At 38.8% G+C, this 27,884-nt stretch overlaps 2 protein-coding genes across 7 annotated transcripts in view; one reads left to right on the plus strand and one right to left on the minus strand.

Moving 5' to 3' along the window:
* The window catches only part of LOC124211685 (uncharacterized), a 36,684-nt gene extending 24,762 nt beyond the window's left edge, over positions 1-11,922 (minus strand). For all 3 annotated transcript variants that reach the window (XM_046611008.2, XM_046611007.2, XM_069133470.1), the window contains exon 1: positions 11,737-11,922. In XM_046611008.2, coding sequence (XP_046466964.1) covers positions 11,737-11,812 — 76 coding nt within the window. In that variant the 5' untranslated portion in view covers positions 11,813-11,922. The remainder of the gene's footprint in view (positions 1-11,736) is intronic.
* A 3,436-nt stretch (positions 11,923-15,358) lies between these two features.
* On the plus strand, positions 15,359-24,002 carry Hn (phenylalanine hydroxylase). 4 transcript variants are annotated; one of them, XM_046609801.2, is made up of 8 exons: positions 15,359-15,517; positions 20,566-20,694; positions 20,787-20,941; positions 21,077-21,259; positions 21,709-21,905; positions 22,409-22,671; positions 22,858-23,087; positions 23,575-24,002. In XM_046609801.2, exons 2-8 carry the CDS (start codon positions 20,575-20,577, stop codon positions 23,735-23,737), a joined length of 1,311 nt encoding a protein of 436 aa, XP_046465757.1. In that variant the 5' UTR covers positions 15,359-15,517; positions 20,566-20,574; the 3' UTR covers positions 23,738-24,002. The 4 variants fall into 4 exon arrangements, with proteins under 4 accessions (XP_046465757.1, XP_046465755.1, XP_046465756.1 ...); XM_046609799.2 differs by having other exon boundaries at positions 15,363-15,638; XM_046609800.2 differs by lacking the exon at positions 15,359-15,517 and adding an exon at positions 17,961-18,128.
* The last annotated feature ends 3,882 nt before the right edge of the window (positions 24,003-27,884 follow it).

The raw sequence follows: 27,884 nt of genomic DNA on the forward strand, positions 1-27,884 counted from the left end.
TATTCAAAGCCAGATAATACCATGTTGAGTGTGAGAAAGATTGATCGTTATATCCTATAGAAGAATTTTCCGGTTTCTCTTTTACACTGTTTTTCCTGAAGTTCAATCATTTCAGATCATTATCAAGCTTATTGAAGTAGACCATCGCTGTTATAAAACTACTTCTGTGATAAATTTCTTTTTTATATTCTCTAAGTATACCGCATTCAAAATTAATACATGATTTCCGAACAATGGAGAATAGAAAAATGTGTAAAAGTCCAAGTAACGACCTATCGGAATTGAAACTAGCCGACACGATCAACGTTCCTCAATTTCGGCGTGTAGTAATGGCTTATTGGTAACAGACAAACATATGTATATAAAACGATTTTCATTTGTCACATGAAATGTTAGAGTGTGAACTATTTTCATTTACTTAAGGCTCAAGAAGTCACAAACGAAATTGAGCATCTGAAAATTAGCTAAATAAACAAAAGTATTCATTCATCTAATCGGACATTAGTCATTTATTCGGTGTATAAGTTGGTTATTACAAAGGTGCATAACTTTGAAACTATGAAAAATTGCCTCTCTTTTTCGTTTGTCCACTGAAGTTTTATTAAGATTTTGATATACGTTAGCTTTTATATGTATTTTGCAAATACCTGAAAGTGTTGAAATGATGACGACATACGCGTTGCGACGTGATGAAATATTTTCAGACATTTTGAAGATAAACGGATGGATTTTCGTCATAGACGGATGTTCTGGGTTTCGACTACTTGTTCCATAGAAGATCTTCGTTAATCTTGAAACTTGTATTGGATCGCTTAGCTCATTGCCGAGTAATAGAACACCGTATTTTGTTCAATTACAATTTCCACCCCTTGCCCCGTCGACGGTTTCTATGAAAGAGAGAGATAAAGAGTGCCTGTCTCCGGGGAGACACGTGGAATTAGCCAAGGCGAGCATCACGCGATTACTCCGTGATTCAACTCTCATTCGGTCCTTATTTTGATTTTACGGTTTAACGACAAGCCTAGCCAAATTCTCGTCGCTATAACCGCAAGTCAGCGTTGTTACGAAACCGCAGAATTGGTCCAACCACGAGGCGATTTTCAGAGGGCAGTTTAAGCCGTTTTGCCAATTAAAACTAGGGGATCAGTCTCGTAGCTCGAGGAATAATAGCAACTCGTAGGCGATAACGGGGCTGCGCCACTAGAGGGGGGTCAAGTTTGCAAAGCACGATTTGCGAAACGAGCCGATGTCCCGGCTCCGCGCTCCTCGAACTTTGCGAAACATTTTCCACCCGGCAGCGTTGCATCCCTGGAACCGCATTTGGCGACCGATACGTGCTACGGCCCTTGGACCAGAGCCTGAGTTTCACCCTTGTATTCCTGATCGTTATGCCGGCGGATTTTGCGATTACATCTCCGCTCGTCCTGCGGCGAGATCCACCTGGTTTACCATCTCCGGGGATTAACCAACCGGCAAACTTCCCTCGGGTCAGGCCGCCGGAAACTTCGGAAAGATAATGGCGGTCGGAATCGAGCATCCCCCGCATGCCTAGCCTCCGCGATAACCAATTACAACCTGAAGGATCAAGTGCTCGCAGCTTCGACGATCAGCTTTGTCTCTATTCTTTAACCCTTCTTTGACACTCTGGGGTACAAACGACCCCGCACCTTTCTTTGTTAATTTCGAGTAACTAAGTCTAGAAAAATCGGATCTTCGGCGCAATCTGGCATTTTCATATTTTTTTTTATAAAACCTACGTAGTTTTAAAAAGTAATCTATCAAAAACTTCAAAAAGAAAAAGTTTTCAAGTGAAACTATTTAATGGCTCACTTTTCAAAACGGTTTTTGTATCATTGGGACACAAACGACCCCAGTGTGTCAAGTGTGTGATTCTACAGAAGTGTGCCGGGTAAGAGTTAAAATAGCTTACTGTGATTCAAATTCAGGCGCACCGACATGTCAAATCTTATGGGCTTTAAATTCCTGGTGCTTTCGGTATTTTATTTATATACCTACGCATAACTTTAGCGAGGTTAAACTTTCAGAATTTTCAACCCACAAAACATGTGAACGATTTTGAATTTCGACTTACACAATGAAAGAAATTATCGTATGTCTCATTTCTTCGGTTCACCGAGTCCTTGAGATTAAACTATCGTAAAAGTCACAAGAAAACATAGTGCTGATCACAACTGCGTAAAAAAAGAATGGCAACACGTACCGACTCATCACCTGATTCCATCTATAACGTACTTGTTTTCACTTGTGACGACGATTACGACAGGGAACGAAAATGGTTTGGGACTATCAACTTAACGGCACCCGGGTGACGACGCGACGTCTCCGACCATTAGTGCGAAATTGTCTGTCGAGTCCCGTGATCGGGAACTTGGAGAGCTTCTCCATCGTTGGAAGGATCGAAAAGCGGAGCGGTAATCGACGCCCAAGTTGAGCGGACGTTATTGACAGATCTGAACTTTGTACTCGGGTACACATCGAAACTCGACACCGTGCACCCGGTCAATCAGGAGAAGTTCGCGCTGTTCGAACGGCTAGATTTAGTATCAGATTTCTGTATATTCGAAGCAAAAGTGGATATCTAACGGAATTTACGCAGACGTCGAAGCAGAGAAATGCGAGAGAGTTTCAAAGACTCGGTATAGTTTTGTTTCGGAGAGATATATAAGGCACGCGTTGAGGAAAACTTGTGTTATATACGAATAATGGTCTCGGAGCAAATTGGTATCCGGTTCATTCCGGCGTCTGTCCCATAAGACAGGCACGTTCCGTCTTCCCTTCGATCAGAAAAGTTTTGATAGATTGCTGTTTTCTCTTTTTTTTCTTGCTCTTTTTATCTCTGCTTCTTCTTTTTTCATATTTTTCGGGCATTAGTGTGATGCTCGAATACAACTACGTATTATAACATCGCCTTTTGGCTGTTCGACGATTCGAGATTTCCGCTTCTTTTTTTCTTTTTTTTTTTTTCCTTCTCTCAGGCGTGGGTGAAAGGTAATCTCGAATATTTCAGCCCGGGACGGTACAAAGTTCGTTTACGTCGAGTCTTCGCTTCACTTTTCGTTTCGAGAACTCGAGTGATCGCAATGATTTCTCTCACTTGCACTGCGTTATGCAGCAGTTTCATCATGATTTTTACGGACGTATCGCGCAAATAAAATGTTTAACAGCAAAGTTGAAACATCGAGCTCAAGTTAATCGACATGAATTATATTGGAAGAATCTCTCCCGAATGTAAAACAAGAAAAGAAGAAGTTTTAGTTATCAATTATTTTTAAAAGTTCACGTTATATATTTTCTCTGTCTGATAAGCAAGAAATAAAAGAAAAAAAAAAAATTAGGAGCAAAACCGCGTTCTAAAAACGTTGCTTCAAATCTTCCGTTACGATAAACCTCGCCCTTTGCCCTGCTGCTGGTGACTTTCACAATTCGTTACCGTGGGAACGCAGTCGGTTTAGAGTTTCAGGATTTTTCGTAGTAACCGAAACGCAGCGATGACTTCGAGGCTGGATTGCGAGACTGCTCCGGATTATTTGTCAACTCGAAGACTGAGGCGGCGGCAAATTATGCACGGAAAAATTGCCGAAGGCAATCACGCGGCGAAATAGGTATGGGAAAATGTCGATTTTCCATCCCATAGCGCGTGCAGCTAGGCGGTGCAGATCCTCTTATTCGCGGATGAAAAATCTCGCAGTTTCATACCGTTATCCTCGGCGATATTACAACCCGACGATCAGCTCGCCTGCATTGCAGGATCCCTCGAATTCTTGCATATATACATGAAGTCAGCCGTCCCTCGACGTTTTCCTTCTCGTTTTGTGTTATTTCCATCCTCCGGCTCACTTTCTACTTTTTTGCTTAACTTATACCCTCAAGGGGACACGTCACTCAAACTTCAAACTTTTTTCGAGAGTAAGTATTTTCCTGTTTGCCTCTGCGGATGAATTGTATTCGGCAAGTAGGTGCTGGATATTGATTCAAATCGATATTTGCCCTTGCTTGATGTACAATTTTTCTCATCAATGATTCGAATAACTCCAACCAGCTTTTCCACTGTATAAGCGTAGAGGATGAAAGTTTGTATCCAATTTGCAATCTCGTTATTGACTGTATAAAACTTTGTTACTTGTTTGCATAACGTGAAAGTTTAAATGACTGGGGAAAAAAAAATACTGTTGAAATTTGGTAGGTAAGATTATTTATGAATTTAACGTTTTATATACCGTATAAAATAATCGAAATCACTTTATGGCTAATCATCGGATCGCGAATTCACGGCTATATTTTTTATTCTATAGTATGTCTAATAAATAGCGTGACGAAGGGAACTTTTTGAAGAACACCAATTTCTCTCGTAGTTTGAACCGATATCGAAAAATGATCAATCAGACCAAGCAGGGAAATATTTGTTCCACGAAACTTTGTCGACAGTTGAAATTTCACGCAAATTAAAAAAGTTTATAGAGATTCATCGACGTGCCTTTGACCTCTGGACGCATGACTTTCTCATGATTCCAGGAGTGTATTGGTAATTTTTGCAAAACTATGCCACGGACGGCTTTTGCAATTTTCATCCGCCAATTTGCACGATACTACATCACGATTATCAAATCTAATAAAACGAACGTTCTTCACTCAAATTCCACAGGTTTACTTCATACTTACCGAAAACAAGCGAATGCGTGTATAAAACTTAACCAGCATTGTTTAAATTCATTGAATATTAAATTGTTTTCAAGGAACCAACGTATTGCAACGATTTCTCGTTACGGAATAAAATAACGGGGTTCGTTGATCGTGAAGAAATGATCCAACAGACACAAATAAATTAAACAATGCAAAATGCTTTTATTGGCGATACGTGTTTCTAGATAAAACTTAGAAACAAGACTGTTATTACAATAATATCAGTTGACGCAGCAGCCTTACTCGTCCTTCAAGACACGAAAGCTTTTATGCGTCTTTTATCTATGACGACTAATAGACCAGAAAGAGAGGCAAAACGGGTGATTTCACCCTTTGTAACAGTATTGACTGGTTGAATCTGTGCAACCTCAGATACACCAGATATACTCTACTCGGTTAATATATATATGGCCAGATCAAAGTAAAATAATTTCAATCCCCCCGGTTATATACTTTTATTTAAAAAAAAAATCCCGTCCTAAATCGTTTCACAGCTATAAGCCGATCATCACGGGCAGCAGCTTTCGGCTTAAGCTCGACAATTGATCGAATGTTTGGGACTTACGAAAAACCAACAGAAAAAAAGGAGAAGAGAGAAAAATTTATCTCATATAACCAAAACTTTTGTACAGCCGTAAGCTTTATCCACGTTCGATTCGGTGCACAGGGAAAAAAATGAATGAGACGATCGCTGTATAAGCGTTGAGTTTCGCTCCGCATCTGCGGAAAGGAATCCGCAAAATCCTTATGAAAATTCGCTCTCAGTGAAATTGATCGTTCTCGTGGACACAAGTCTCAAAAATTAGTAATTTCCGAGATATAGGCTTTGAAAGAGGGGTGTATGAATGTTTTGATATCTATGGATTACGCCATTTTTACCAATTACAAAGCTTCAAGGGGGACTTGAAATCAAACTTATCACCCAAAAACTGCACGGCATATTCGCCGAGATTCCGCAGACGCGTGAAAAACAGGACAAGTCGATTATTGTAAGAGTCGGAGGGTCTCGTTCTGCACGCAAAATCTGACGTCGCACCTTCTTCCGGTCAACCAGCGAGTTCATGAATGGAATCGACGCATTCATGGAACTAATCACAGCTGCCTGCCTATCTCTGAGAATCGACCGTGCAATTTTCAGAGTGATTTGTTTGATTCAAGTCCCTTTGAAGCTTTATAACTCATGAAAATCACGAAATCGATATATGTCAAAAAATCTGAACTCCCTTCTTCCTAAGCCTGTACCTCGAAAACTAGTGATTTTTGGGACTTGTGGCCATCAGAACTTTTGATCGAGATGATACGTACTACAACATACGGAAAATCCAGCCAATTCGACCCAATTTCCATACGGATTCGGAGTGGTCCTTTGCTTTACATTTCCAATCAAGCAAAGGAAGAGCTTTTTACACTAGGAGATGTGAAAGCTCTGCTGTCGTCACCCGCAGATTGGCGCAACACGTTCGGGATTGTTATTTCGGTTATCGTAGCGCGAGATTAGATTCGGGACGGTGCATTCCAAGGCTTTCCTAAATTGCGCCAATTTCCTGTAGCCTCGCAGGATACCGGGGTACGTCGATGTAAAATAGCTTCCTACGAAACGCCTGCAATTCCAACGGAGAGCGAGGTGGGAGCTCTGCTGCATAGGTGCATCGGTGCATCGGACATGTGCAGTCTAACTACCGGTGTGTCGCTGCGGGGGAAATGGACGACCTACATCGTTCGTCAACTTGCATCTTGGACGAAGGAAAAGATTTATTTTTATAACCGAAGAATTTTCACGCCCTATTATACTTTGCATGTATACTTTGTACCTTCTACAGCGGTGCGGAAATTTCATTTTGCGGAAATATTTATCATAAATTATGATCTATTCAAGCCAGCTTTTCATCAAATTCAAATACTTTCCATAGAATATACATTTCAAACGAATAAGTCAATTCGAATAATTTGATTATATACGCAACTAACTGAAATTCATTGAAAATTCTTATTCAATTTTTATGTAGATCATTATACAAGCCAAATGTTTTTTCGATCATTCGAAACTCATTTTCAGTTTCTACATTTGAACCAGAATATTAAACAAGATTTTCAGTGATTTTTGAGGTTTCCTTAGACATGATTACAGAGTTATGAAACCAAAAAACTGCACAATTTTTTTTTATACTGTTTCTTATAGATTTTAACTCAGTGAAACCGGGAAAAATTCTCAAATAATTTCCATCACATGAGGATTTTTCTTGAACTCGTGTTTGTAGTTTCACGTAGAGTGAAACTCTCGTTCAACTCAAAACCTGATATCTTATTCTTCGTTTTAAAAATCCTATGCAAAAGTGATTTCTTACTTTCATTTAATATGCATTAGAGTGAGACTCAAGAATAAATACAAAGAGAAAATATGCGGGATTGAGGGAAAATAAGGGAAGAAAACTCAAGAAAATAAGCGTGTTCGGAAAAGAAAAGGTTTCGTACGCAAAAAGAATGAACACGGAACGTTGAGTACGTTTCATGAATAAATTGTTTGTTCAATTTTGTAAGAAATATTGTTTAGTTCATTGTAATGAAATCGCAGTGTTTTTCATTACTGTTATGATATTTTTATGCAAATACCTTGCATTTTACAAAAATACTGTACGTGACGGAAGAAAATGTAAGTCATTTTTGGATTCAGACACTCGAAAGCGTAATATTTACCAAAAACATTCCATGTAGCTGTATTAAAATATTTTTTTTCAACTTGGGTTATAGAATTTTTGACTATGTTCTTTTTTTTTTATCTACTGTACTTTCCGAATTCCTTGAAACGAATCTTGATATTCCAGGCAGCGAAGGCGCGGAATTTTCGCACGACGAAGGCGCAGCGTATGAATAATCCGCGGGCAATTACGCCTCGCGAAACGTGCTTGCGAAATTTCCCTGCGTATGCCCCGATTACACATTAGAATAATCTGCGACCCCCTTATTTCGAGGATTAGGTAGTGCAGATACGCCTAACGGAATTCGCGGTTCCGTCGCTCGATGTTACGGCATATTATTATCCGTGATCAAAGTATCGGCCTTGCCTAGAAATAGGAAAGCCCGTGACCGATTTAATTGGCTACAGCAAATGCAACGCGGGCGCCGCGCTTTAATCTCGCAAGTTAAATTGTGTGCAGACTCCATTAGTCTTGTCGCTCATCGCCTTCGGCGATACGTAGATGCCTGCACTTATCGTTTACTCGACGATGTTCTCTACTTCACATCCGTCACGATACGCGATTCCCCGGATTATCGGCGCTGGACTGATCACAATCAATTTACGAGCTTGCAAGGGTCTCTTTTAGCAAGCAGCCTCTTAGAGAGTTCCGTACGTTACCCAGATTTTTTGTTAAAGTAAAAGTGTTAATCGTATCGGTTGGGAAATTTATAGAAAACCGTACAGCCGATCTTATTGTAAACTGAAACTATGTAAGAAAATCTACAGAAATATGAATAACAAAATTGTAGAGCGAAATTACAAACGCAGTTTTATTTATTTATTTATTTATTTTTTTTTTTTAAGTAAAACTCAAATTCTCTGTTTTCAGAGGTTTGTGTGGGTTAAAAAACTATCCAAGTTTACAAATTCGATTCTGATTCGATTTTTCAGTGTTTGCTTGAAATATTTCTGATAATTATCTTTTACCTTTTATTTAGACAATAATTATTTTGACCAAAGCGTACGTTTCGAATCTATCAAATTACCTAAAAAGAATGAAAATTTGCCAAAAGACTTCATTTTCAAACGATGGATCTTTTTTTGCGTCTCTCCATTGTACAGAGTCATGAATTATTCGCGCCCTAAGATTTTACATTCAATTTTTATTTCCATACCTTCTGATTTCGTGCGAATCTTTCCTAAACTTCCGTCTTCACCGCAGCGACGAACAATAATTAAAATTTCCCGAATATCCGGTTATTGTCTACGATTACAGACGCATCGCTGATTACAAAACTGCCGTACGATGCATAGCAGCTCAATCTATCGGTTTTCCAATTAGCCCCTCCCCCCCCCCCCCCCCCCCCCCGCAAGTAATTTTTCACCCCCTCTACTGTTCACACCGACGTCTTATTGTTAGCTAACAATAAACGTCGCAGGTGCAGAGTTGTCGAGACGTGTATTGCTCGGGGGCTGATCCTCCTGAACTACGACCCCCTTTTGCTACGTCAACTAAGTTAGTTGTCCTATTATCGTATCCCAAACGCCTGCAGCCAATTACAGCGTCTGATGTTTGAGTACTGTGTATGCAAAATGTGTGATTAAATTTTCAAGGGTTCGTCAAGGACTCTGGTAAATGATTAGCGATGAAGAAGATAAGAAAACCAAAATCAAAACCTTGCGTTTTATTATTCACAAGATATTTATCTCAACATTATTCGATGAGTCGTTTATTTCTGACAAATGGAAATTTAATTGATATGGATGAAAGAATCATATTTCATTTGGATTAATTCCGTATTTCGTTGCTAAGGAGTAAAAAAAATTCGATTTTCGTTGTAATTTTCCAACAATCTCAGAACTCATCTTCACACGCCTCTTGCACCTCCTCTAAAAATATAGCATAATAATGAATCACGGGTGAAAGGGTGTAAAATAACACCCGCATTGTGAAAAAAAAAAAAAACGGAACACCGTGAGAATTTCAGACCGCATAATTCGAAGAAAGTTACCTGGAAAAAAGAAGAAAACAAGGTTGTTCCATTTCTTTTTCTAAAGAACGTCAGAAGAGGAGAGAATAAATGTTGACCTTCGTTTTGAAAATACAGAGTAAAACCAAAGTTTAAAAACATATCTGTAAACGTCAAAAAAGAAAAAAAAAAAAAAATACACTTCCAGTAACCAAAGTTTTTAGATAAGCAGCGAAGGAAACATGAATACTTTCATACAGCTCGAAAATTAAACGAACGAGAAATTGGATCGCTGGATAACACGATTACGTGGGATCACAAAGATGCTGAAGCATGGTTTGCCATATGCGTCACGGCATGACCCTTGTCTCGTCGAAGAAAATTGAACACGAAGAGTAAATGCGGTGCAAAACTTATCCACTTAGTTCAAATCAGGTTCGTGATTTTCAGCTTTTACACGCGCACACTTCGCTTTGAATTATCTCACGACGCTCTTTCTTTCACTAAAATAGTATCAAATATTTCACATTGTGACTGCACTTGTCCTGGTTTCTGATAACGTGGCGATTCCCGATCGATGTTGCTTTAAATGTGGTTCAATTTGAAGAAAAACAAAAAACTTTCAAAAGCGATCGAAGACTTTGTCTGTCAGTTTTCAAATAATAAGGAAGTGAAACATTTACTTGATATCGTTGAAAATTGATTAGCATTTCTGCAGTATTTCCCCAAATGATAATACTGGCAATATATTGCAAATTATAGTTGCGGAATCCTTTGATCACTCGATCTGAATTTGAAAATTATTATCTTACTAACGATGAATGAACACTTGATTTATGCACAATACGGTCAATCGGACAAGGTTTGTTGTGAGTTCAGTGGTTACTCTGACATTACGGCACAACGTCATATAAGAGATCAAGAATTTGAACAAAATTAGCCTTGCCTTGGCTGACTGAGAAATTCCGAAAAAGCCACCGGTATTTTTCGTAACATTCCGCGCACGTAATTTCCTTTTTTATCAGAGCCACGAATATCAGGTAGCTTGTAATTGGATAAAATTACCTGCCGGAGAGTAAACTGTTAAACGGCAGCTTCTTGCGTGTGTGGAATGAAATTTGAAAGCAAGGGAAAACCACGGGGATTGAAATTGTGTCCGGATTTCAATTTTAATAAAAGTCGCGCCAGCCGTTGCTCCGTTACGACAAACACCGAGAGGGGTGTTTTGACATGGGAAATTTCTCTTCCGATTCCTTCCAGACTTCGCGTCTCACCGCGTATTTTTATCGCCGATTCATCATTATATATTGATTTTCAATGCGATCCCGTGAGACGGAGTGTCAACAAAATTTTCCCTTACCATGTGCATTATATATATATGTATATTATAATATATTGAAAAGTTTCACTCGAAGCTTCGTTAATTATTGGAAAATCGAGAAACACTCCAGCGCGCTCCGATATCGGCCAACCCATTTATGCAGGTCAAAAAGAAAAAAAGACGAAGAGTATATGCAATGCTCTAGTGGAAAAAATCTCAACCTGATCCCGATTTGCTCGGTTTCACTTTTGAAACACGACGACGAACTTCTAGTTCGTAGTTGATAACTTCGAACTTAATTAACGCTCGATTATCCACCGTTGTAAGGGGGTGAATAATACTTGTCGGAGATACTCTGGTCGGTTTTCCTCAGTCGGAGGTTTCGAAATTCAAGGCACTCGTCTTATTGTCCCAATTATATTTGTTGTAGACGAAAACTGTTATTCAAGTTTATTCTTAATTCTTTTTTTTTTTTTTTTAACTTCCAATTCTGTCGAGTGTAAAAATATCTTTTAGTTAGTTTTTATTTTTGGAGATCTAGCCGAAACCACGAGATGCGCAATTGCCATCTAATAGTGGAATATATTACTGCCCGACAATTAGAAGACCGAAATAATAATTTTTTATGATTAAAAACGTAATGGCACAATAGTGTACACACATGTATAACTTGTGTGAATTTGTTACTTGATCTGTTGTCCGGGACTTCATTTTCAGTATTGAATATATCTGTCTTTGAAATAAATTTCAGCTAACGACAGGGGCATACAGATTGCTACAGAAATTCGTTAATCAATCGTTCCGAAAAAACTATTCAAGACAGTTGAATGCGGATAAAATTATTCAGTAATTTAATCTGATTTTTGTGTATAAAAAAAAAATTGTCGACTAAACAAAAACTTTTCGCAGACGTCTTCTCTAATGAAATTTCTTTGTCAGTGTGTTTCGCTTATTTATGAATTCGTTAGTTCAAACGACGGGACTTGTCGATCCTCGTAAAAATGTCGACGATTATTTTTCAAGAAGAATTGAAATTAAACATCGATTAATCGGGACGTTGTACTCACCCTGGGTCAGGTTGAGTCCCAATATTATCACCAGACACTTTAATCTAGTGACGTTCATGACCCCCTTGGACCACATGGCCCGTATCACTCTAAAATATCGTTCAAACTCACGGACCGAGTCGCGCGGCCACTCGCGTGGCTCTGAGTTTTACTCACAATCAGGATCCGACACGGCCTTATCCAGCCTCTGGTGAGGACCACCGGCAGACCGGCGCCTACGAGGCCAGAACCCGCCACGCTCAAAACGACGCGCTTCAGATTTGTGCCGCCAGCTGGCGCCACTAGACGATTTCACGATCGATTCAACGCAGTTCTTCGCTCCGTGGTCTTGCTTACTCTCGTAACGATGCTGTCCCAGGCGGTCGGTCGACCGCGGGATTGAACTTCTTACCATCTATCGGTAAGTTGGGGAATCAAATCACCTTTCGTCGCGAAAAAGTTTTCACGAGCTTCGAATTTATTTTTAATCCATTTTGTCTCTTTACCAAATTATGATGAATAATTTTTGATAGTTTTGTGTCGGTGTGAAAGATGATCGTTACGATGGTAGAATTTTGAACTATGTCCGTGTTAAAGAAGCGTTAGTTCTTTTATCTGTATAACCGATGCTACGAATCATTTGAAATTTTGAGATAAATATTATTTTCACACGATAAGCATGGGTTTAAGATGGTTCAAATATGTTTTTACGAGAGTACGTAATACGTTTCGCATATTAACATCTCTTTATCTATGGACCGAAAATTTGACGCGTTTGCATCTGGTGGAACAAAATTATTTATTTCGTACTTGATTCTCAAGTATCTTTTTTATATTTATTTCGACAGAATGAAAACGTCACCGCTTACATCAGGTTCTTTGTACTTAGGCATAATTTTTATGAATTACCCGAAATCTGACCGCCCAATTAATCGAAACCATACTGTACGGGCAATTATTTGCAGACATATTATGTAAATGTACGACCCTCGCATCTAGCGCAAAATTGAATATTTCCTCCCCCATATTTCGATAAATTTTCCATTCGATTTTTCCGCTTAATCTTTTCGTGCGTAATACATTTTTTCTTGCATGCGATTCGCTTAAAATTTTGCATACATGAGTATTTGGAGTCACTGATTACGAGTCTGAATACGAAATTCGAAAATTCAAAATGGCTGATCCAGTACGGCGGTAAAACAAAAATAACAAGAAGAAATTGTTTTTTGTTGTGTATTAAGTTTGTGTGAAAATATGCATTCGGATTTTCATGCTAGATTAGCAAAAAATGCTTTTTTTCGTGGAAAAGTACGAATTTCGACTTGTTGTTTACATGCCCTGTTTTTGCTGTAAATAAACAAATAAATTTTGTGTTTTTAATGAACTTAGAAATATTTCAGGGACCATGTGGAACCAAAGAACTTGGCAGTTGTTATAAAAAACGTTGTTTGATAAATAAAAAGCTGCAAAAAAAGGTGGGACGTGAAGCGTCTCAGCGTGAATTAAAGGATTAAATTGGTTGAAATTAGAGCCGATTATGCGACCGTGAAACATTGTTTCAGCGATACATGGTTTTGCGAATCAACGTGTGTATTATATGTATACCGGTCTGAGGCTTTCGCTGAAAAAATTGAAGCAAGGTGAACTACAACTATTTGATTACAAAACATCATGGAATAATCATAAAATCAAGTCAATTACTCTCCTCAATGTAATAGTTACTGCACAAGTTGGAATAGGTTGCGTTTCTATGTTGCCGATATTATCACCAAGGTATATCGGAATCTGATCTTTATCTCCTTGTTTTTCCGACTGACTTTCATAAACAGATGCAAATATAATTTCAATGAATATTTATTCCTTCGGAGTAATTTATATACATTTCCGTGTAGTCGCGAAGCGAGAAAAACAGATTCTGCAAAATACAACGGCATGTTTTCGCAATGACGAATCCGGTTGCAGTGAATTGAATAAAAATCTGCAGCTAGCATCTGGCAAACTATATTTCTTTACCTACACTCATGCGACTCGCGTGCAAATTGCCGTAAGCTAATGAATACCACCGTATATTTATGTTGAAGCCGGATTATTCGAGAATATTAGTTCGCGAGACGGGATAAAATCGCGCCGTTAACGGTCGAAATGTTTCGATGACGATTAGCATTCCCGATGACGAGCTATTTGAATTTTTTTTTCCTATTAATTCATGTAAAAATAGGTGGCAAGATGAAATTGCTCGTAGCGATGAACGCTGTAATTTGCGTTTCGTGAGGTACAATTAGCTCTCCGGGTCCGTTGGGAAAATTACTCTTACGTCGAAACTTATATCTCGCGGTATGGAAATTGGGTTAATGTCGAGTTCACCGAACTCTGATTGTTTCCTTACATATAATTACAAATGGGAAACGAGATGTGAAGAGTTCAGTCGTCTGTCTAACAGTCCTGAGTGAGTAAATAATGGACAGAGGTATTATATTATATACCTTTGAATCACTGTTTTAGCAGGTTTATTACTTTCTGTCATAGCATATTCAACATCTCCTGACGGATTGATTACTCGAACTTGATTTCATATCAGTTAAAAGCGACCAACGAACAGCAGTTTCCATCAAAACTATTCGACGTAATAGTGGAATCTCAAAAATTCGATGATTAGTTGGCCGTTTCTGAGAATGTCGAGAAATTTGGATAACGATCGTTTTTATTTTGGAATAAATTTATGACTTGGTATTTACAAAATCACTTATCCGCGATATCTCTAGCTTCTTCTTTCTTATCAATTTTCATTAAGCTGATGGAGTTGAACAAGATAATGCCAGCTAACTATTCCGAACAGACATAGTAAGCTGGTATAAAAAAAATTCATTTATTCAATTTATAAAATAGATTCCGAGTGAAACAGAATTTATTTGCAATAGAAGTACACCCTGTTATACAATTTTAAAATTCTCGTCCATTCGTTGATGCATCAGATGCCATGAATCAATCAGCGAACTTGATAAATTTACACGTTTTGATAACAATAAAAACAATGTCATCCTATAGTAGCAGATCCGGTAGAATTATCGTCGCGACAAATGTTCAAGCAGTAAAAATGTCATTTACATAGTTGATTTCCTCACGTAGTTTTCAGGCTCGGTTCTCCCATTTTTCTATGTTTTTAACTAAGACTCTGATTATCGTTATCTGTCAACATGCTTGCCGCGATATGCGATACATAGAATACAGACATGACGAAATTCAATATTGCTATAATTTTTTTGTTCTTTTGTTTACTTATTTTCTAGTTGGTTTTTTCTTGTTACAGTTTGTAGAACCGATAACTCGCTAACCTCTGAAAACGGTGATAAAAATGGGCTGAAACGATTGCGCAGTAAGAAATTGCTACACCCATGTAACGTTGCAGGGTTTCCGTCTTCGTACGCTGTTTTAACAAGCCTGCCTATCGTCCGTACTCTACCTCGGCTTCACACGCGTCGCGATAATGATAAAAAATTCTAATTTTTGCATCGAGGCGACGTCATGCTGTCATTTTTCAAATCTTCCCTTCCAACTCTCGTTTGCCGATACATTCTCGTGTGTTGACATTCGTCGAACGTGGTGGTGGAACTATAACGCCTGATCAAGTATAGACGACGTAACATCCTAGCCAGAGTCAGTTTGCCTTCGGCACTTGGCAGATTGATGATAATAATTCATTGACGCGGTGGCGTTATCGATTGTCGCCACAGATTTCCCATCTCGCCTAGATTGAAGGCACTTTTCGCCGTTTGCACTAGCAGTGGTTCGATATCTGCAAAAGGTAATCCTTACACTTCCTTCCTTCACTTGTCGTTAATATGATCGGTACGCAAATCGCCAGAAATTCATCGGACATGCAGCAATATCGAGATTCTGTAGGCAAGGGTTCCCCTCCTGACAAGGTGGGTGCAAAATTTCTATTATTCATTTCTATATCGTGTTTATGATCAATTTCGGAACAGTGTACAGAAATATGGATTTGAAAATACTTATTGCATTCGAAATTGAGAAAATGAAGTATTCTTTGCGAAATGCTGATAAAATCTGCACAGGACCTGATATCACTTTTGTTCAATTTGCATTGTTTGGAAATCAGAATCGAACTGCAGTGAGAAATAAAATTTACGGTAAAATATCTCCAGGTAGGTATTTCACTGTGGCATAACGATGACGGGATATAACAATTTCAACCTCGTATTGATTGCCTAATAATGAGTTTACGTACTTACGTATACGTTATACATACAGCTACAACTCGGACTGTTTAATTACCGTTGACATGTCACAGTGACGCATAAAAATCCGTCGTTCTCGTGATTTTCACGTAGAATTTCACCCACTTTTTTAGTAAAATTGCGTTTGTGCCATATTATATATCAGACGCGAGGCAAGAATGAAGGGTGCGAAAATATTTTTCCGAACAACGTTCTCTGCTAGCTTGAAAATGTGCGGAAAAAATACGCCACTGCAGTCTGCGAACACTGCGTAGGTATCGACATATTATACACATAACAGCATACGCATATAATGCAGCAAGATACAAGGCAAACCAGAAGTTAAGAGCAGGTTATATTGGAGAGTAAAAGACCAAAACGACAAAGTTGCCCAGCTATAAAAGGAAAAACGAAGCAAAAGAACTCTGTCGAGACGAAGGTAAATTCAGTTTGAAGCGACACTATCCTCGACCACAATGGCAATCCTTGTACCCTGAATGCATCGCTATCGTGACTTTCTAAACATAATTTCCCAGCTGTTGAGCTCGCGTCAAAAGTTGAAATCGTGATCGAATCAATCTTGCCATCCTTTGTTTTGGCATAAAAAAGCACCCGATAACCTGTGACTACGGAATACAATCGTACGTGCAAAACTAAATCGCAGGTGCGGCAATGGCGGCCATGTTGATTTTTCCCAGCGTATTCAATTACGGCTCCGTAAATACTTGAAAAGATAGTTTTTTCTCGTGACTAGTTTGAGTCGAGTTTGCAGCCTCGTTTCAACATCGTTTCTATTTTCCCGTCTTATCACGCCGCTCGATTACCATAAAAACACTGGTGGGAATATTTTTTGACTGCTATTCTCTCGCCCAGTTTAACGTGCGACATCGTTTTACCCGCATCAGCAGACCAAACCAGAGACCGCAGACTAAATTTTTCCACTGCTGGGAAACACTTTGGTTGGAACGCTCTGTAAGTCAGGTTTTCGAGGAGTGCCAGTGCAAAGTTTTCAACCGTAGGGAAATCCGTCGGCATATGTAAAACGAGCCACCCTGTCTCTGGTTTGCATATCTAATGAAGTTCAACTGGATATCGATACCAGTAAGTTTCCGACGCTCGCCGAGCTAAGATCTTTTTTTCGAACACGTATGAATTAGCGAACTGCACGGTTTTAAAATCACGAAAGGTTTGTTAAATCTCCGCGGAACGAGTGAACGACCACCGTTGAGGGTGAATGAAGTGAAATCGCGATTCATTGCAAAGTAATGAAGATGATTAATATTCTGTAGAATATAATACGATCGGATCTACAAGCTCAAGTTTCAATGCAGTTTTCGTTGATTTTATGTGAAAAAGGATATAACATCGGGTGGTGAGTTTTCAAAATCGATTTCTCAGGATGTTTTAACGGGAGCCGTGCCTCGTTAGTAATTCTAATGACTACATCCGTTACAAATTTTGATTATATGTTGACAATGTGATGAAATTTAAAACGTATATTAAGACGTTCAGATCTCATTTACCATTTTATATCTACTGTCCGAAGATAAATAAAAGTTCAAAATATTTGAATGAGACGCGTATTTTTCTCGTTTTATATTTGAAAATCAATACTTAAATAGAACACTCTGAACTCTGCGTTCTTTGTTCGTATGAAAAAAAAAGAGCAAGAGGATAAATGAAACGGGGTCGACGATGTCTTGAGTTAACTTTTAAACAAAGACATGAAAATTAACTTTGTATATTATCTTTTCAGTGTCAAATTTTGACATTTTGATTTTAGAAATTGTGACAACTCCAAACGGCACCGTGAAAAATAACCGTATTTCCTGAGAATTTCAAAGCGATTGTAAGCTTACCACTTGGTGCTTTCTTTAATAAAATATGTGCAACAAATTAGGAAGCATTAGCCTTAAAATAAAAAAAAAAAAAAAAAGAAAACTAGGTAATAAATGAAAACTCATCTTCATTTTTCTTTCTGTTTTCAACGTGCGTTCGAAACGCGTGAAGTTTTCGGCAACCTAACGAGGCTCCTTGTAAAAGGCTAACAGAGATCAGCGAAAATTGATCGCAAAGATACCCCATCATCAGATCTCAAGGATTAATTGATCGGATTCTATTCTCGTTCAGAATTCAAAAATGACGCACTGCTGCAGCGACGAGGAAATGGACAACGTGGTAAATAGCCATGTTACAATGTCTTCCTAATCCATAAGACAAACACACAATTATTAGTAAACAGTAACCGCATGGCGTCTAACGAGCCGTCATATTGTTTTCAAACGTAAGTTTGATTTACGTTTTAATTGCCTCGTGCGTAGTTATAATATCGCTTGTGAAAGGCAGAGTCTATAAATTGACTTTTGAAGAAATATTGTATACCGTTAATACCGTGATACGTTTATGTAAACATAGTTGTGAAATATTTTCGCCCTCTATAAATGACGTGATGAGCCACGGGTCAGTGCCAATATTTATCACAAGTCGGTTAATTAATTGAAATTGATAAAATTTTATCAATTTCAATTAAACTCGCAAGCCACTGAGGTCACAAGGCACGCCTCTAATTCCGCTCGTGCAACATGTGTACGCATGTACGTATATATTGTAATACATGTCGATGTACGTGGCTGTAATCAATTTTTAAGTGCAGCTCGATATTGCCAGATAATTCTTGCTCATTGGCATTGAAAATTGTTGTTATACAATATGATGAAATTTCGACCAGTGATACGATGCTTGCAAAAACAATTATCTTCCGGATTTTTTATTTATTTTTATTATTTTTAACCTGTCATTACTAGATTTCAAAGTCATCGACGATGGGAGAAGATAAAAGAAACGAGAGTTATAGGTGCCTTACAAACTGTGATTTGATCGGTAACTCTATTGTTACCGCGTCGCTGTTTAAACTCCGTGTAAAAAGACGGCGAAATGGAAATTTACGCTGCAGTAAATGTTCAATAAATCACAGGCTAGGTATTCAGTCCCGAAATTTCTCTCATCAGTCAGAATGTCAACTATTTCGTTTAGCGCTTTGATCGGAAGAGGATGAGTAAGAAAGTCGTTAACACGACGAGTAAGAAAGTCGTTAACACGATGCTGGTGACGAGTCTTGCAATACATCAGCAGGTTCAAGTGGAATCCCCCATACAGAGGAAAGTTCGAACCGCACTGATATCCCGGTGACCTTCACAACTCACGGAAATGATCCATTGAACGTTTCCCCGTTACACATCACGCGTGTCATTAACCGTCACTATCCTTGAGCGATATTATGTGATATTGTAACTTCGCAGAAATTCGCTTTCGAAATCCATTTATTTTCTTCCTTTTTCTTTTTCCTACATTTCGTCCGGATTGCAACGAAGAGTTACGTCAGAATTCCGCTTTCGAAAGCTCAGGATAATTGTTTGAAAAAGTCCGTTCACACTCGTCACATTTCTCTGAACAATCTGCACACTTTCGCAACCATCTCAACCTCGAAGTTCAACCTGTAAATTACCAGGTGTCGGTACTTACCTTCCGGTCTGTCGATTTCCGGTAACCTTAGACGTGGTTCTTCGGTGAACCAAGAATGGTTCGTTCCCCACCAGATCTTGCAATATACGTCGGGAAATATACGGCAGGTACCGCGTCACAAGTGTCCGTATAACGTACCTACACTTACAAAAGGTCTGCGTACTTTTTGCACACCGATAGTTCTCAGTGCGAAGGCTATACAGAAACTTATACATCGATCTGCTGCCTGGCTCAATTTTATTCGCGAATTTCATCAGCCGTCTGCAATGACTCAAGGTCGTGCATTTACTTTTTTCTCTCAAGTTTGCGTTCGGTAACACCTGCAACACCTGGACGTAAATCTTGTTGTCTATTGATCTGGACAAGCATAGATCTCGAACGATTCATCGGTGCGCGTTAAGATTAAAGGTGATGAAAAGGAAAAAAAAAAAAGAAAAATTGCACATCACGAGACAAATATTATTGTAGACTCGTCGGACATCTTACAGTTGTTTTTTTTTTATTGTTTCTCGATAGTATATTTGCTCATTATTAACGCAAACTATTGAGATATCGGATTCGCGGAATGTGGTTGAGATTGCGCGCAGCGAAAGGCGAGGGAAAAAATTAGCTGGAGAGCAACACGCGAACCGACCACATAAGCCATCACCTGAGGACATAAACGAACGGTGGTAATTTCCAGAAATGACCACCCAGTGACGACTCGATTGAATCATGGTATAATGATCGGCGTTGCCTGTTGCTCCAGTCATATCTTGCGCAGTTGAACCACGATTGTTCGTAAACCAATTTTCCGCCTAGTGCCACGTGGTGGGGGCCACTCCACCTTCGGTATATAATAAAACTTGAGACTCTCTTGCCGGATGGATTGTTTCTCACTGCAGGCGCGTGAATGCGTTGAGAGAATCGAGAAGCGAACGCTAACCCGGGTCGATTTATCGTCGAGCATCGAAATGACACCGAATCCAATGGTCCCAGATGTAAGATCAGCTTTGCGACGGTGTTGGAGTTATTTGAAAATACTTGTGTCACCGGATTCGACCATTCGTTAACCCTTGACGACTTTAATTTTTTTTTTTTTTTCATCCAACAGCCGAAACTCATGGACGGTGGAAACTACATCAAGGAAGGCAGAGACTCGGCCAAAAGCACTTGCCTGATATTCTCACCCCGGGAAGACGACGAGGTCGGGAGTCTAGGACGCTACTTGAAACTATTCGCAGTGAGTTTTGTAGACCATTGGTGCAAACGCATCGTTCTCTGATTTGTCTGCATCGTCAAGTGTAAAATCGTACCCTTTCCCACTGTTTACAGAAGCACAAAGTCAACCTCCTCCACATCGAGTCAAGGAGCTCGGCTCGGACCGTCGACAACTATGAATTCATGGTGGAGTGCGCACCTGGCGGTGACTTGGCTGCCGTTATCGAAACTCTGCGCGACCAGTGCGGATACTTCTCTATAATATCCAGGTCAGGATTTCTGATTTTTTATACCACCTGACGATGAACGCTCCTCGGCGATCGTTCGTTTCTCTTACCGCCAACTTGAGACGAGAGGTGGTTCGGTGGTTTGAAGCTCGGAAAGAACCTTCGATTTTTGTTCAGGAACCACAAGGACAACCTGGGCACCGTTCCGTGGTTCCCCGGCAGGATACGAGACTTGGACAGATTCGCGAACCAGATTCTATCCTACGGTTCTGAACTGGACTCTGATCACCCCGGATTTACAGACACGGTTTACAGAGCGAGGAGGAAGTACTTCGCCGACATCGCCTACCACTACAAGCAGTAAGTCTGTGAGGAAATTGGAGTATGGTTGAGTACAGTGGGAAACCGGGCACCAGTAAAGTAACAAGCTATAAAATAGTATCTATTTTTAAAAATTTTCTACGACGCGCCGATTCGAAGAGAACGTACAAGTTGTCAAACGCTACCGTACAGTAGAACAATTATTATTGTCTCCCTCCAACCGTCATAATTGGATTTCTTACGTGTTAATTGAACGGCGAATACAAAATCTCAATACGGAACCGCTTAAAAAAATTACCCGGTAATTTCCTTTCGCGAGGTTTAATATTACGTTAAAACTATGATTTCACGAAGTGAGAGATCGAAAAAAAATTTAGTTCTGATTTTAAAAGGGTTGCTCGTCTATGCCGGCATTTCTCGAGCATTCAATGATTCGTCTATTTAACCTTGAAGAGGTACTGACTCGAACTCTTCCGAATGATTCGCAGTGGAGAGCCCATTCCACGGGTCGATTACACTCCCGCAGAAACCGCCACGTGGGGTGTCGTATTCAGGAAACTGACGTCGATGTACCCGAAGTACGCCTGCAGGGAACACAATCACGTGTTTCCGCTGCTTATAGAGAACTGCGGCTACAGGGAGGACAACATTCCGCAGCTTGAGGATATCTCGAATTTCCTAAAAGGTGCACTGAGAAATATTTCATTTGTTACAGTAACTAGAAAACTTCGGTAAAACAGGTATCGTTAGAAAAACTGTTTGAATATTGTTGGAATTAGGAAAAACGAGGTACGCCTAACCATTTTGCGCTATCGTCGATCCTTTTTTGGTGATTGCAACGCAAAATCAGTTTCTTCGCTTTACTCTACTTTTTTAGTTAAACAAGACTTCAACGTCAATTTATTCTTGCACGAGCGTTAAGTTTTCGCAACAGTCGCAAGAATGTATAGCAAGAGTGATCGTAATGAGAAAGAATAGCAACGGATACCAGACTTTCCGGTAACGGTTACAAAACTAATTTTCATTTTCCACCTAGAACTATATTTTTCGATTGTGGTAAAGAATGAAAATAGTTAAGGACCGAGCGGTAACCGGAGCAAAAAATTTCTCTCATGCTCACGCGCACCCAATTACCTCCCTCCGCAACATCCCCTGCAATCGTCTTTGACCTTTATCGTCGGCTTCCAGATTGCACGGGGTTCACGCTTCGTCCAGTCGCCGGTCTTCTTTCGTCGCGCGACTTCCTCGCCGGGTTGGCCTTCCGAGTCTTTCACAGCACCCAGTACATCAGGCACAGCAGCAAACCTCTCTACACCCCGGAACCCGACGTTTGCCACGAGGTCCTTGGCCATGTTCCACTTTTCGCAGACCCGGCATTCGCGCAGTTCTCTCAGGTCATCGGGCTCGCCTCCCTCGGAGCTCCGGACGAGTACATCGAGAAGCTCGCCACCGTGAGTGGGGGTCTTTAGCTATTATATGATAAATCAAGCGTTATACGCAAAAATACCGAATTGGAAATGGAATGGAAGTAAGACGAATCGCAAAACCATCGCGCAGTTCTAACCGAATGTCAAAAACCATCCGTTCCATCAACCGTGTTATACGTTATATGTATATGTATTTACTTTTTTCCCCAGTGCTTTTGGTTCACCGTTGAATTCGGCCTCTGTAGACAAAACGGAGAACTGAAGGCTTACGGTGCCGGGCTTTTGTCGTCCTACGGTGAGCTGGAATACAGCCTGAGCGACAAGCCGGAGCTGAGACCATTCGATCCGGCAAAAACGGCGCTTCAGAAATACCCAATAACCGAATATCAGCCGGTCTACTTCGTCGCCGAGGATTTCGAGGACGCGAAGGAAAAGATGATGTAAGTAACTCTTCCAGTATCCGCGATCCCTGACGACGAGTACCGATGTCTCAATCTGCTTTCTTTTCATTTTTTACTCACCTCGTTCGGTCATGTTTGTTTGCGCTTCGTTATCTTTAGCTTGACGTGGTTCGATCGTGATTGAATTGAAAATAGCTTGGCTGGTATTAAACAAGACGATACGCTTGTTGTTTTTTTTTTTATACCAGTATACACATTATGTCACATGTGATGTTGCAAGATTTCTTGCGAGCACTGATTTAACGCAATACTTTCGAAATAATTGTTACACATTATGAGAAAGTTGCGCAAATTTTCAGAGACGCCAGTGATTCGCGATAGCGTCATCTCGTCTGACTATATTGTAGGTATAGGTTCATGATTCGAGATAGCTGAGCTTGTTTTTTGGTACGAAACGTTCGCCGAGTTCGATGCATGAAATCCGTGTAATTCAAAATTCATTGATTTTTCTCAATTCAATTTACAGAAAATTCGCCCAAACGATTCCGAGGAAATTTGGCGTCAGATACGATCCGTACACGCAAAGTGTTAGCATCATCGACAGCAAACACCAAATCGAAGATTTAGTCACGAACGTTAATCAGGAAGTTCAACTTTTGATGGACGCGTTGAAAAAGCTGAAGGATTAAACTTATTGTTTTTAATCATAATTGATATTATTGTTATACCTATGTACATTTTACGATAAGAATTCTTGTTTACATTGCGATGCAACGTTTATTGTGTACACGAATTTGTGAACGCGGTATAAAATTTTCTATTTGTTATATTTAAAGTAATGTCAGTTTTTTTTTTTTTTTTTTTTATTATAAAAGTGAAGACGGAAATACATATGTAGGTAGATTATACATCATGATTGTGTGGTGTGTATGAAAATCTATTTTTTTCTGTCGATATCAAGCATTTTCTTATTATACACAGTTCCGTATATTTTTTTTTTTTTTCCAGCATCAAGTATAATCGGTTTAAGAGAAGCAATGAACGGTAACAAAATAACAAGTTGATTCTTTCTTATGACGTCATATATTTTTACGTTTTTTCACAACGAACAATCTATGGCAATATTATCATACTGGTGGATATAAGCGAATTATTTCTAAACGGTGTAGAATTTTGATATTGTAGGGATTCATTGCGGGGAAAAAAATTACGTGTTGCGGTACACCTGCACATTAAAATAAACGGAATCGTCGAAACTTATGACAATATTCCGATTGCTATGAATAATATTTAATTCGCTCTTACAGCGAGTCAAAAATATTACTTTCAAATTTCAACACAATCGCGGTAGAAAAAGATTTCTTCCTTTAACGAATTTCCTTCAATACAAATATTCGTTACACACGCATATATTGCATACATATACATATACACACGCATGTATATATAAATTTATTACTAGGTGCTGGAATTAATTCGTAGGATTTTATAAATTTGTTTTCAAGAAATAAAAAAACGCTACGAATTAATTCCATCACCTAGTAAAATTGTTTATTGATATGCATCATGCACCTTACACTGTTTACCGAAAATTCAAATTTCAGTCACATGGGGCCAAATTTTCGTTTGTTGTTTTTCTAAATCAGATGTCTAATCCAATTTCTCGTAGTATATTGTATATAGAAATTACATTTTAATATTGACTCGTACATTAATGGATTATAAATTACATACACATGTAAATTACGCACACGTATAAAATTCAATTTTCACAACATTCATGTTGTGCGACACGTAAGTATAATATTTATTAATATTTTTAAACCGTGTCCAGCGGCATTTCGGTTTTTCCTATTTATTATCAGGTTTCATTTTGTCGTAGATTTTTTTTTTTTCTTTCACTCAATACATCTTATAATAATATGCCAATGAACAGATGAGATATATATCTAATATTATTCAATAAATCGCAAGGAAGCATACCAGCAGAGATCGTTTCTGCATTTGAGAAAAGCATCCTATAGAACAAAGGAAGACCTCGGTTATTTTCTTCATTATCTAGATACATTCATTGAATTTAAGAATGAATATCATGACAAATTTCTTCACACTGGTATGTTGACAATTTTTGGCACGTTTTGAGCGAACAGCATAGGTAAAAAATAATAACCGAAATTCGCGTGGACATTGATCTACAATAATCAAGTCGGAGCGTGACAATGGAATCGTATGAATAAACTTTTCTCCCGAGTTAAGACAAATTAGTTGACAAAAAAAAGAAGTGGCAGAACGCCGTGAATTAAGGGAGACACTTGATGGAATCACAAGAACTTACCATAATATAAAAGGTGTCTCACGGTTGAGGCACTCTTCATGTGTGTAACTAATTGCAAGATGAAGTTTTTTATCCCGAACCATTTGGATAGAATTTTATACATTGAATGTAATCATTCAAGTAACGTGAGGCCCTTACGAATTGAGAATGAAACGTACCATCATGGGAAAAAACCCCACTTGGGTGTAAATTCGTACCCAAAACTCATAGACAATGCTAATGTCCCATAAGAAAAAAGTTAGGGGTACGAATTTACACCCAATTTGGGTTTTTTTTCCGTGAGGGTAGAATACGCTTGCTTCCGAAATATGTTTCGTAACATTTTTAATTGCCAATTTGAATTTGTTCCAACGATTCGTTTGTATTTCAAGTGCTAGGTTACTATTTACGCATATAAAATATATACGTATATGGGGTATTCCACGTCAAGTCGAACGGTCGGTTTCCCCGACCCACTTTAACCTGATTGCCCTTTCACACAGTAAAACTGCATATCGAAAGGATGATCTTTGAATTTTTTCAACCCATGAATTCTTTACGATCACTCATCCAACAAATTGATTTCAACAATGTCTGGAATTCTCGTAGCTAAAAACTTGGACGACATATGAAAAAGTTCCTTCACAAAAATTTTCGGTTCTCTCACGAACCGCTCGAGAGTATTTTTTCCGTATTTTTCATACCCCGTTTCATTGTAGTTTTGGTACAAAATGCGCGCAAATTATTCGTAACTGAAAATTGCCCTAATCGAATTGGCTACAATTTATACACGGCGTGCTTTTTTTAATGCGAAAGGTTATCTGAAAACTTTATAATGGGCGGTGTAGTGGTTCAGAAGACATATCAACAAATATTCACACCGTGGCGAGAATTCGATTCAAACTTCGCGGCGCGGCAAGCAATCTGCTCACCCTGCGCGTTGCGCCGCTGCGCACTCGAGCGCGATCGTCAATTGTTACGCCTGTTGTTTATAATCTCGATCGTCGACTTTTTCTCGAGGAGTATAGGTCAGTCAATCATTTATCACGATTCCCGTCATGATACGCGAGTTCCGTACCGCCGGATAATATTATCGAAGCATATTCATCCAAGGTAAGAATTCAACGACGTGTTGCGAATCGTAATACCGACTGTATAACTTTCACCGTTCGTATCGCCACATTATAGTACGTATGAACGAGAAATTTCCAAGTTGCATGTAAACCATTGCCTTGTAACTTTTGAACTACTTTACCACCCACTACGAAACTTATAGACAATCTTTGGTATTGGAGAAGACATGCCGTGTAAAAATTTCAGCCAATTCGATTCCGGCACTATTTTGTTGCCAAAGATTTACCAAGATTTTCTCACGAAAACTATACTTTAACGGGGCACGAAAAATCGGACAAAATTATTTTTACAAATTTCATACAGAGATGCGAAACTTTTGTATAGGAACTTTTTCCATATGTTATCTGAATTTCAAGCTACGGTAACTTGAAGAACTGAAATATCGTCGAAAGCTGGTTTTTCGACTAGCTGTGGTAAAAAAATGCTTGGTCAGGAAAGTCTGAAAAAATTCAGATTTGATGAATTAAATACGAACTTCAAGCGAGCAAAAGGGCGAAAACATCTGAAGTCGTCAAGTCGAAGGAATCTCGTTTTTTCGTACGATTTAACGTGGAATCCCCCATATACCTTTGTGGTACACGCAATATCAGGAAAAAGTAGCCCTTGAAATTTCGAACATACCGCATATGCATAATACAATAATACATGTCAACATTTTATCACCACTCACTGTGCTACCCCATATTGATTTATTACATGTATACAATACGCAGATACATTGTACATAAATTACACAATGATTATGGTTGGAAAAAGAGAGACAAACAAAAAAAAAAACAAAAACCAGTCAAATAGTCACGAAAATTTCAGAACTATGCTGTAATATTTCTTTTTTTTTTTTTATCATAAATAATGTTAGTTCTCATTTCTAAATTCATTAAAATTACCCTATGAACGATGAATTGTATGTATTTATACGTACGTATTTACTAATCAAAGCTCGAATGTTTTTCGCCGTACACGCGGTATAATATATGATTATGTTATTATTTTACTTAATCTTTTTTAAACGATAATCGTTACTTTTTACTTTTATTCCGCCTTGTTATTCTTCAATTTTCGGGGGCGGTGTCAAGGTTCCGAATTTGAAAAGTTCCGAAGGCGCAGAATTCCGAATTTTTTCGTGACGAAACTTAAAGTAAGGAAACAAATCTTCGAGGAATCATCAAAGTTTCGAATGGTCAGAAAACCGACGGCTTAAATTTCCGAAATGCAATATTGCGAAAAGTAAAGTTCCGATAGAGCAAAGTTCCGAAAAGTAAAGTTACGATAGAGCAAAATTCCGAAAAGCAAAAATTCCAATAGAGCAAAAAACTTGAAACAAAGTTTACTGAAAATTTTATGGACTACAAATTTGGTTCACACCATTCTCAATGTTTCAATAACCA

This window comes from Neodiprion pinetum, chromosome 2 (assembly GCF_021155775.2).
Source record: "Neodiprion pinetum isolate iyNeoPine1 chromosome 2, iyNeoPine1.2, whole genome shotgun sequence".
NCBI lineage: Eukaryota > Metazoa > Arthropoda > Insecta > Hymenoptera > Diprionidae > Neodiprion > Neodiprion pinetum.

What these genes read in the sequence shown, in the direction of transcription:
- Hn (XM_046609798.2), top strand. Translation starts at nt 20,336, where the DNA reads ATGGATTGTTTCTCACTGCAGGCGCGTGAATGCGTTGAGAGAATCGAG. An exon ending in TACTTCTCTATAATATCCAG is followed by an intron (nt 20,942 to 21,076) that starts GTCAGGATTTCT and finishes ATTTTTGTTCAG; the next exon opens with GAACCACAAGGACAACCTGG. An exon ending in ATCGCCTACCACTACAAGCA is followed by an intron (nt 21,260 to 21,708) that starts GTAAGTCTGTGA and finishes AATGATTCGCAG; the next exon opens with TGGAGAGCCCATTCCACGGG.